General features: G+C 52.1%; 1 protein-coding gene across 2 annotated transcripts in view; it reads right to left on the bottom strand.

Moving 5' to 3' along the window:
• Positions 1 to 2,264: 2,264 nt before the first annotated feature.
• Positions 2,265 to 10,644, bottom strand: part of FARP2 (FERM, ARH/RhoGEF and pleckstrin domain protein 2) — a gene marked incomplete at both ends in the record, with an annotated part of 70,826 nt that continues 62,446 nt past the window's right edge. For both annotated transcript variants that reach the window (XM_080349921.1, XM_080349922.1), the window contains 6 exons: positions 2,265 to 2,355; positions 3,446 to 3,597; positions 4,558 to 4,665; positions 7,959 to 8,122; positions 8,793 to 8,911; positions 10,450 to 10,532. In XM_080349921.1, coding sequence (XP_080206047.1) covers positions 2,265 to 2,355; positions 3,446 to 3,597; positions 4,558 to 4,665; positions 7,959 to 8,122; positions 8,793 to 8,911; positions 10,450 to 10,532 — 717 coding nt within the window. The remainder of the gene's footprint in view (positions 2,356 to 3,445; positions 3,598 to 4,557; positions 4,666 to 7,958; positions 8,123 to 8,792; positions 8,912 to 10,449; positions 10,533 to 10,644) is intronic.

Genomic DNA, 10,644 nt, shown 5'->3' with positions numbered 1-10,644 from the left:
GCTATTACACCCCAGGCAGAAAACACAGAAACACACGTTCCTCCTGCTGCTCCGGCCATCGCCCGGTCTGGTGTTCGGAACACAGGTGCCAGAGCTGGCGCACAGCCCTCCCACAAACACCGCGGCTCTGTGGGGACCCAGCGCCTGCGCCACAGGGAACGTGCTCCCCCACGCACGACTTCGCACTGATCTGTGTGGAACTTCCAGCGGTGCTCGTCAGCCCCATCCCCTGCCCCGGAGCCGCCCCAGCTGCACGCACAGGCTCCACTGGTGGCTCTGCCACCTCCTCCCCATCACTCTGACCCGGTGCTGTCTCTGCTGGGGATGAAGCTGAAAGCCACAGCCTTGGAAAACTGCTGAGTATCCCGAACACTTTAAAGTGTTTTGGGCCCGGCAGCAGGGGGGGAGCGCAGGGCACGGCTGCGGCCGAGTGCCGGCACCACGGGTGCTGCCAGGGGCTCTGCTGCTCCTGCTCAGCCGGGGCCTGCGGAGCGGCCCCCCCAGACAGCAGCCCGGGGAGAGCCCTCCTGAAAGAGCCCTGGAGAGGAGCCACCACGTATCCAGGAAAACCACAGCACACAAAGACCCATTAACCAACCTCTCAGTTCTGAGGAAAAGCGACGCTTCTGTGCAGACGCCGTCCACCTTCTGCGGATGGGATAGTGGGCTCAGGAATAAGAGGCTGAGATAGTTTTATACCAAGATGCTATTTACTTTCAACAGTCATGCAGCTGTGTTATAACATGATGTAGTCAATCTACATGTGTATACCTACAACAATTAAAAAAAAAAAAATGACATCACTAATAAATTAAGTACATTGAACTTGGCTGGGGCACCGGTGATTGTGACAGTGGTAGTGAAGGCTGGATCTGCAGTCACTCGTCTTCTCTGTGCCGCAAAGGCCAAGCGAGCGGTCTGGACAATCTCCCTGGACGTCCCTCCGTCCTCATCCCGCGCGTGCTCTGGACCAGCACCCGAACCGGCCCCGGGGATGCACACGCTGGTCTCGGCCCCTCCCGCGTTCCCGGGGTCTCCACACTGCCCGTCCTCCCTACACGCAGCACTTGCCTTTTTCTTTCGCTACACCACTTCATTGTGCCTCCTCCTAGCACACAAACACTTCTCTATCTAATATGAAAGCAGAGTCCCTAGAGCCCATCCGAGCCACGTCCAGCAGCCTCTGCGGTGCTCAGCTTACGGCAGTCCTTCCACGGAGAACCAAAGGGGACAGCTTCAGAAAAACAGAACCAACTGCAGTGATTTTGGATTTAATGCAGAGATTTAATGGAGTCCACAGACGGCAATGCTCCATCTGGAATCCAGTGACTTCTACACCTTCATGAGAAACAGAAGACAGATCCCACCCCAAATGTAAAGAATAGGGATTTTCAGAAGTCTTTGCGTGACACAAGCACAAGAGAACAAACTTCTCTGAAAGTCACTGTTCCCTGTATTGCCTAAATGCCTTGAGAACATCACCCACATAGGGGTGGAGAACGCGTTTGCTATCCCATGCCTTAAGTAACGCCTACTACAGGATACAGAAACTCTGGAGCTGTGATATGAGAACAGCGACCGACCCTCTCACACATGCTGTAGCTGAGTTCTGAGAAAAAACCGCACACCCTACCTGTACCAACCCACATACACCGAAACCTCCACAGCTTAGCAGAGTGTCCCACGGCAGTTCTGAAGAGCAGTTGTTCTAGCAGAGCTGCAGTTTCAGTTCAAAATGAATGGTGTTTAAGCCAGTACGTCTGTGGGTCCCGCTGGTCGAAGCCCATGGTGCCAGCAGGACGTTAACGGCAGCGATGCAGTGGCCGTGCCGAGCAGCGGGGAGACACCGGCTGGGCGGCCACGAGCCCTGGCACAGCAGCTGGGAGCCCGTCACACCAGACAGCTGCTATTTTTCTCCCGTATATGCTGACCATCCCGTAAAATGTAAAAACAAGGTGGCATTTGCCTTCAGGGCAAGCAAAAGGGTGTTACTGTACAGGTACAACTGGAACATAAACCTTCCGCAATGTGCGCACACCGGAGCTCTGTGGTTGTTAGGTTCTCTCTAAGTAGGTTCAGCTGGAACAGACTTGACCCTCTTCCGTAGCGCTGCGAATGGATGTGATCCCCGGGTGCAACTCCCTCGCTCCCATCTCCATCCCAGGTGGAAATGAGCTTCCTGGTTCTTTGCTTTATCAAGTCCAGAGACTCCTGGTTCCACCTGCCTCTTCTGCGGATGGCGACAGAGACCCAGCTCTGCCGTTTCAGTCGCTGTGGCTGTCCTTGTCATCCTTTGGCAGCTGCAGGCTGGACCTGGCCGGAGAGCTGGTGGCTCTCTTGATCACCTCCATCCACCTGGCAACAACAGACAGGATAAACACTCGACCCCTCACCCACAGACGCACCATCTTGTCCTTCGCTTATGAGCTGCACTCCCCCCACCAAACCTCCCAACACATTCATCTTCTACCTTTCTTTTAGGAAACTAATTCTCCAAATGAGCAGCTTGAGATGTGGTACATACACCGCAGGACATGGCTGCCTGTCCAAATAACAGCTGCTCTGTTCTCCTGTACGTGTACAGAAAGTGTTCACCAAGGAGGACAGGCTGACAAAAATTTTCCTTAATCGATGGATTGCTTTTCTTACAATAAATTATGTAATAAACTTGATCATATGGAAGAAAGCAAAGGAAGGAGGAAAAAAGCAAGACAAACATCCATTGTGGATTAGACACCTTTTTCCTTGAAGTCACCACGAGCTCAGGGGATTGAAGAGCACAACTACTCCCCATAGCTGGTCCGTGCGCTGCTCCCAGGTCTGCAGCCACCACCCAAGGCCACGAGGAGCACGGGCACCTCAATAATACCACACTCCAAAACAAGCAACACTACCCTGCACAGCAGGACACAGCGCAAGCGCTTTCAACGGCAGAGTTTAGGATGTGATGCATTTGAAACATGATTCACATTGCACCATGTGTTGAAGCCCCTGACAGCGCTGCTAAACGTAACTTTAGAGAAAGCAGGAAAGTGAAAAGCAGCGCTGCACTTGCTGCTCTCAGCCTTGTGTTATAACTCCCTTTTCCAGAGATCGAGAGAGGAAAACAAAACCAAACAAGCCGTATTCTCACCAGAACTCTAACTTAGAAACGTGAGTCCCAGGACCTGGTGGGGCTGAGCGTGTCCCAGCCCCACTGCGCTGCCCCCAGCTCCAGGGAACCCGCCTGGCTCCAGAGCCTCCAGCTCGCGGTGCAGCCACCGGCTCTGCCTCACCAGGACGGTTCTGGAGAGGACGGATCCCCAGACATGGCCATTAGGAAGAGGAGGGAACGTCATAAGGTCACTCAGACTAGGAGGCAGTCCAAAGGGAGGGCTCTGGGTGATCAATCAGTGAGTTAACAGCGTGTTATATACCAAGACAGATAGAGAAAACAGAAGATTACCTCTCAAAGGTGTATTTGCTCTCAGCCCTGAAGAAATACACATGGGACTTGAACTGCAGCTTGAAGACGTAATCCTTCTGGATGCCATCGGCCTCGGCAGGGGAGCTGACCGCATAGCCCAGCAGCGGGAGACTGGCCAGGGGAAAGTCGTCCTGGAAGAGTTGCAGAGCCCAGCGCTGAGCGAGGCCGTCCGGGTCAGCGCTCACCCAACACGCGCTCGCTGCTTTGTACCACACAGCTCAGGGCTCGGTGGGTTTGTTAGGAGAGAACAGGAGGAGTGGTCTTTATGTTTTGCGAAGCCTCCAATAGCTGATAACAAAACCTTTCCCCAACTCCTTTCAGTGTTTTTACAGAGCTATTTGCTTCTGTTCCCTTGCCTGTCGCTGCCTCCTCGGGCTCCCCTCTTCCCCCTCCACATCCTCTCTCCGTAATTCCAAGCACAGATCCAACACGAAAGTTAAAATACCCTCCCAAAAGAAACATGCACTCAAGGCAAGAAGCCTGAAGAAATAGACAAGGTTTATTGGGTTAAAAAGATTAAAAGTTATGGGTTGCACTGCAGCAGAATTCAGTACCCAGCAGGCACTGAATGCACCATGGGCAGAAAAATCCCTGTTGCCCATGCCCAGCAGGGAGAGAACTGAGCAGAGACTGAGCAGGGACTGAGCAGAGACGAGCAGGGACTGAATGGGGACCGAGTGGGGACTGAGCAGAGACGAGCAGGGACTGAGCGGGGACTGAGCGGGGACTGAACCGAGATTGAGCAGAGACTGAGCAGAGACGAGCAGGGACTGAGCAGAGACGAGCAGGGACTGAGCAGAGACGAGCAGGGACTGAGCAGGGACTGAGCAGGGACCCAGCACAGGCTGCCAATTGCCTCCCCTCCAGCAGTCACTGACCGAGGAGACATTTTCCCCCTCACCACAAGGTCAGCACCATTAACAGAACTGAAAACGCTGATTAAATTCTGCAAGAAGGTCCCACAGCCTTAGAGAGACCAGCTTCACATGACCTCCTGTCCCACTCTCCTCCATGCAGCACCGAGCCACAGAAACCAAGGGCTCCTGGGCGCCCTGACCCCCAACCGCAGCCCCGCAGCTGCATTCGCCCACCTGGTGCGTTTTGTAGAAGAACAAGCAGAAGTTGGTGAAGACGACCCACAGTTTCTGCCAGCCGTTGCTGTTCTTGAACTTCCTCAGCAAGTATCCAGAGAGCTGGTTCTAGTACAGAATGAAAAGAAAACTGCGGTGAGACCCCCGGTCACTGGCGCAGATTAAACCTGCCCTCGCTCCCCTGTTGCAAAAGACCTTCCAGATATTTCACGTGGTGACTGAGTGACTTTGGATCTCCAGTTCACTAACTCACAGCTATCTTCTGATGAACAAATCAGTAATTTCTCTCCACTAAGAGCAGGTTTGCCTTTACGACTAAGCGCTGGCCGCAGTGCAGGGCAGCGTCAGGCAGCGCACAGGAGGGGCTACACCGACCCATCCCTGCAGCAACCGCTCTCCTCTTGCAGCCCGTGGTCAGGGGAACAGTGACAGCCCCCTGGGTGTCCAAGCCTTTAGCCACGTTTTTTCAGAGGCAGAAAACCCAGGTAGAACACACTGTGCGAGATGGAAAATAAAGCACAAGAGAAAACCAAGGGTGCCAGAGTTGTGCCAAGCTCCACGTGGCAGCTACGCAAAGCCAAGCCCAGCACGGCAAGCAGGCTGCGGGGAAGCTGAACATCGCTGCCTCGGGGCCAGAGTCGCTGAGAGCTTGTGCAGCGGGATAAAGAAACCTACGGCACGGAGTGACAGCAAACGAGTTTTGTAATTAGAGGAAAAAGCAGGATACACAGCAGAATTACACAGAGAACCATTTCGGGAAGTAGAAATAGGCAGGTATCCTGTCTCAACGCATCCCCGCGCCAGCGCACGTGGGGCAGTGGCACAGCGAGCAGCACTGCGCTTCCACAGAGTCACAGAATGCCGGAGACTGGAAGGGCCCTGGAAAGCTCATCCAGTGCAATCCCCCCATGGAGCAGGAACACCCAGATGAGGTTACACAGGAAGGTGTCCAGGCGGGTTGGAACGTCTGCAGAAAAGGAGACTCCACAACCTCCCTGGGCAGCCTGGGCCAGGCTCTGCCACCCTCACCCCCAACAAGTTGCTTCTCATCTTTAAGTGGAACCTCCTGTGTTCCAGTTTACACACATTGCCCCTTGTCCTGTCACTGGTTGTCACCCAGAAGAGCCTGGCTCCATCCTCCTGACACTCTCCCTTTCCATATTGATCCCCAGGAATGAGTCCCTCCTCAGTCTCCTCTTGTCCAGCTCCAGAGCCCCAGCTCCCTCAGCCTTTCCTCACACGGGAGATGCTCCACTCCCTTCAGCATCTTGGTGGCTGCGCTGGACTCTCTCCAGCAGTTCCCTGTCCTGCTGGAACTGAGGGGCCACAACTGGACACAATATTCCAGGTGTGGTCTCCCCAGGGCAGAGCAGAGGGGCAGGAGAACCTCTCTGACCTACTGACCACCCCCTTCTAACCCACCCCAGGTACCATTGGCCTTCCTGGCCACAAGGGCCCAGTGCTGGCTCATGCTCACCCTGCTGTCCCCAGGACCCCCAGGTCCCTTTCCCCTACACTGCTCTCCAACAGCTCATACCCCAACTTACACTGGAACCTGGGGCTGTTCCTGCCCAGATTCAAGACTCTACACTTTCCTGGGCATCCCAATGCTCCTCCCCACCAGCACAGCTCAAGAGGCATTTTTACCTGGATCATGCACAGGTAATCAGACAGGGACAGGCTCTGGTTCCGGTACCAACAAACATGGGTGATTGTGTTGGGCCGTTGGGCCTGGCCCAGCAAATAGCGAGGAGGAAGCTCTGGAGAAACAGCAAGAGAGCAGAAAACTGAGCAGAGAAAAGGGGGAGAGAAAGAGAACAATGGAATATTAGGATAAGAGAAGTGATGCAAGAAAGGCGTCTGTTAAAGGAAAATGGATTGTGAAAAAAAAAATATGGTATTAGAACATGGAACAGACCAAAGTGAGAGGGAGCTGCAAGAACTCAGATGTTTAGTCCCAGACCGTGGCGCAGGGAGGCCTCATTATCCGCGTACAGACGATGGTGCCTTTCACACAGTTACCAGCAGGGAAAAGGAGGCTTGTCCCCTCTGATAGAAACCACTTTCTTTGCCAGCTAAAGTGCCCAACATCTGGACTGTAAGCCAGGGTGCCATCTATAGGGCGCCCTTTACTGAGATGATCGATACGGGCTTTACATCAGGGAAATCCAGGAGCTTCAGTGCCCAACTCTTAACTCTCTCCATCAAACAAAAAGTGCCTTAAGAGCAGGGGAGGGAAGGCAGGAGGGTACAAACACAGAGGTGCAGCACTCTACCCCATTGCTGTTTGTCTAGTTAGTGACCTCGTTGTTCTCCTCTCGGTATTTATGGTCCTCCCCGCTTCTGAAAGTCTTCGAAGCATCCCAGCCTCCAAGAAGGTGTCCTACCCACCTGACCTTGCCAAGCTGTCGCCTGAAGTCAAACCGTAGTGCTGCTGCAAGCAGCGCTGTGTGTAAGGAGCGGTCAACAGGCAGCTGTCTCAAAATCTGCAGCATTCAGTACCAAAATGTGCCACCAGTGCTGCATCAAGCCATGTCGAGCGGTGAGACCCAAGGTAGGAGCAGCTCAGGGGACACCTAATAAGCCCCTGTTCAGTACGACACACCAGTGCCCCAGAATGGCACTTCCTAATGTCTGCTGCTTGCCCTGCCAGCGAGGGAAGGGCACAGAAGAGTCGTGTTCCCGCTGAGTTAACACACTCTTCGTAATTCTAGGTGCAGTAGAGTAGCTAGCCAGACCCCAGCACAGCAGAGGCATTCTCTAAAGGAAAACATCACAGATATCTAATTTATCCTCCAGTGAGGCTGCTGAAACCCAGAGGAATCCCAGAATGTCATGGACTGGAAGGGCCCTGGAAAGCTCATCCAGTGCAATCCCCCCATGGAGCAGGAACACCCAGATGAGGTTACACAGGAAGGTGTCCAGGCGGGTTGGAATGTCTGCAGAGAAGGAGACTCCACAACCTCCCTGGGCAGCCTGGGCCAGGCTCTGCCACCCTCACCAGGAACAAGTTTCTTCTCAAATTTAAGTGGAATCTCCTGTGTTCCAGTTTGCACCCACTGCCCCTTGTCCTGTCACCCAGAAGAGCCTGGCTCCATCCTCCTGACACTCCCCCTTTCCATATTGATCCCCATGAATGAGTCACCCCTCAGTCTCCTCTTCTCCAAGCTAAAGAGACCCAAGAACAACTCAGTTCGAGGATATCATGGGCTTCCTTTAAGGTCTCTCTCCTCCAGCGCCTCTGCCAAAGCCAAGCCCCGCTGCCAGGACATGCACGCGGACACACAGACATGCACAGGCAGACATGCAGCGGCCCGCGCCCTCCCGGGGGACATGGAGGCTGAGGGGCAGCCGAGTGCGCCGAGAGGGACAGAGCGAGAGGCGAGAGCTGCGCCCGGTACCTCGACAGCCACACTGTGGTCAGTCATGGAGACGCTGGTGTTGCGGTACCAGCACACGTGCATGGTGGTGTTGGCACGGTGGTGGCTCTGCCTGTCCAGGGAGCTACGAGAAGAGTGTATGTCATCTTCGGACTCCTGTTCTAGAGAGACCTCATCAGAGGATCCTGGGGGAGGAGAATTCGGCAGCGGTTTAAGAAAAGTGTGCAACGCAAAGAGCAAGAGAAGCAGGGATTCCTGAGGAAAACTGTCGTCTCTTGCAATGGTCCTGTTTTAAAATACGTCAACTTGGATTTGTTACACAGCTCCCAAAGGCCGCTCGGAGCAGACTGCTGTGGCTGTCAGTACTGTGCTCTGCTCAGGGCAGCTGGCCCAATTCTGTGTAAAACAAACCAAAATCCCCACACTTCAGCTTCAGTCGATTCTTGGTGAGGAATAGGAAGAAGTGCTCCAAGGAGGGATACTACAAGTTTCACACATCCATAAAACCACGGAAGACAGGCACAAGAATGCTGGGCTATAAAAGAACTTGTGGATCTCCAAAGACACCAAATTTCTGGACAAGAAAATACACTGCATGGTGAAATTGAGAAAAAAAAATCTATGTAGGAAATGAATAAGGACTTTATCAGATTAACAGTTCTGCAACTGGAACATCTCTGCCGCATCCAAAGCAACTGGAAACTCCAGTCTAGGAAAACAAACCAAAAGCACAATAACTTTCCATTACCATATGAATTATAAAAATACTCCATTTACGTCAGCAAATTCACAAAAGGAAAAATGAAAAGGACAGGAGAACCGATGCTCTTCAGGACGGCAGGGAACATCACTTACTGTTGGAGCGGTTGCACACTGAGTTTTCCAGCAGCATGTCAGATTTCTCAGTAGATTTCTTGGCCATTTCAATTGCCACGTTGAGGTCCTCCATCCACTTGCCCATCTCTAGGCGGGTGCTGCAAGACAAGCAGTGCAAACAGAGACTAAAATAACCCCTAAAAACTTGGAACTGACAGCAAAGAGAAGGGCATGTGGCATCGCCCTCGGGAGCTGTCGGGCTCAGCAGAAGAATTACGTGGTCTAGGCCATCGCTGTTCTTCATACAGAAAGCTTCACAGCTGATGGGGAATTTCAAACATCAAATTGTGTTTTCCCTCATAAAAACATTTTGGAGATGGGTGGTATGACCGTACTGGAAATTATTTTTTCAAAGGATGAAAGGCCACCTGACAGACGGCGCATCCGGAAAGGGATCTGGGATTCGCCTCTGTGCTGGTTTGACAGAGAATGAGTTCATTTGCTTTGTGCAGTTAGAAAGCTTTCTTTTTCATAGCTAGCACTGTCATTATTCAGACTTAGTGTGAGAACAAGAGATAATACCCCAGCACTTGGTTATTGTTTGTAATTGCTCTGGCCTGAGAGCCGAGGCCACTCTGAGCTCTGCCCGCAGGTGTGAGGCAGCGAGGAAGGGGATGGATGGACAGAGCTGGACTGACACACAGACTGATCAGTATGAGTATTCCAGCCCATTAGCCTCATGCCAATTATTTAAGGAGGTGACGGGATCCCTCTCTCTCTCTCGGGTGTTCTCGCTCTTGCTCTGGTTCTTGGGCACTTTCTCTTGCACATGTTGTTTCTTTCCTTTGCTCGTTTTCTTGTTGCCAGGGCCGGGGGAGTTTTGGTGCAGGACATTTAGTTTGGCTTTTTGCCATTTTCCAGAGGCCTCAGAGCCCTTCTGCCTTTTTCCTTTTTTCCTCTCTTTGGGATCAGGACCAGGCCCTGCTTCCTGGGCTGCTCGTGGATGAAGTTCATGGGGGGTTGTCCTGAGCACCTTTTATTTCTATTTTATATACATATTTACTAGTACTGTATTAGTATTTTGTAATTTTATTAAACTGTGTTTATCTCAATCCAAGTTTCTCCCTTCCCACAAAAAAAAAAAAAACAACCACAAACAAACAAAACAAGCAAAAACCCAAACCAACCAACCATACAACCCCTCCACCAAACCCCCCCAACAACAAACGCCAAACTCGCTGCACAGGGACACATTACACAGAAATCAGTTTTTTCTCCAAGCTGCCCTTTCATTTTTCTTCTCCCATGAGATCCATGCAGGAACTCTCCCCTTCTGACACACATTTGCATGTTCTGGATTTTAACGCTTTTTGCATCTCAAAGATTTGGATGTTTACACTTTGTTTTGTCTCCTGCTTCATGGCGGTGACATTGGCAGCTCAGCTAACTAGAAAACAATACAATGGCCACATTATTGCTGCTGCTGTGTGCTTAACAACACAGGCTTCAGCGAGATAAACTGCTCCTTCCCAAAATACAACCCTGATAAAGGAGCTGTGAAGTGTCTAGTGTTTGTTTTGATGCTTTCCAGAGGGCGCATGAAACACTCCCCTGGCTCTGCAACCACACAATCCAACAGGAACTCTTTGGAGAGAATCTATTACACCTACCAGCAACTGAGGAAAATTAATATTACCTTGCTGCCACCACGATGGTTTTTTGTGCTGAATAGATGGTGAAGCAGTGTGGGACAGCCCATTCGTTCTCACTCTCCTCCACCTGTGGAAACAGGTTTTTCTCATCACTACAGCGACTGAAAACCACTAAATCTGTCCTCCTCGGCTGGCTGGGAATTTGAGTCGCGATGCGATTACAACACGGTGGCAGTTAA

The sequence above is a fragment of the Nesoenas mayeri genome, assembly GCF_963082525.1.
Source record: "Nesoenas mayeri genome assembly, chromosome: 9".
Classification (NCBI taxonomy): Eukaryota; Metazoa; Chordata; class Aves; order Columbiformes; family Columbidae; genus Nesoenas; species Nesoenas mayeri.
The sequence above is the reverse complement of the archived record's forward strand: the minus strand, read 5'-3'. Positions and strand labels throughout refer to the sequence as shown.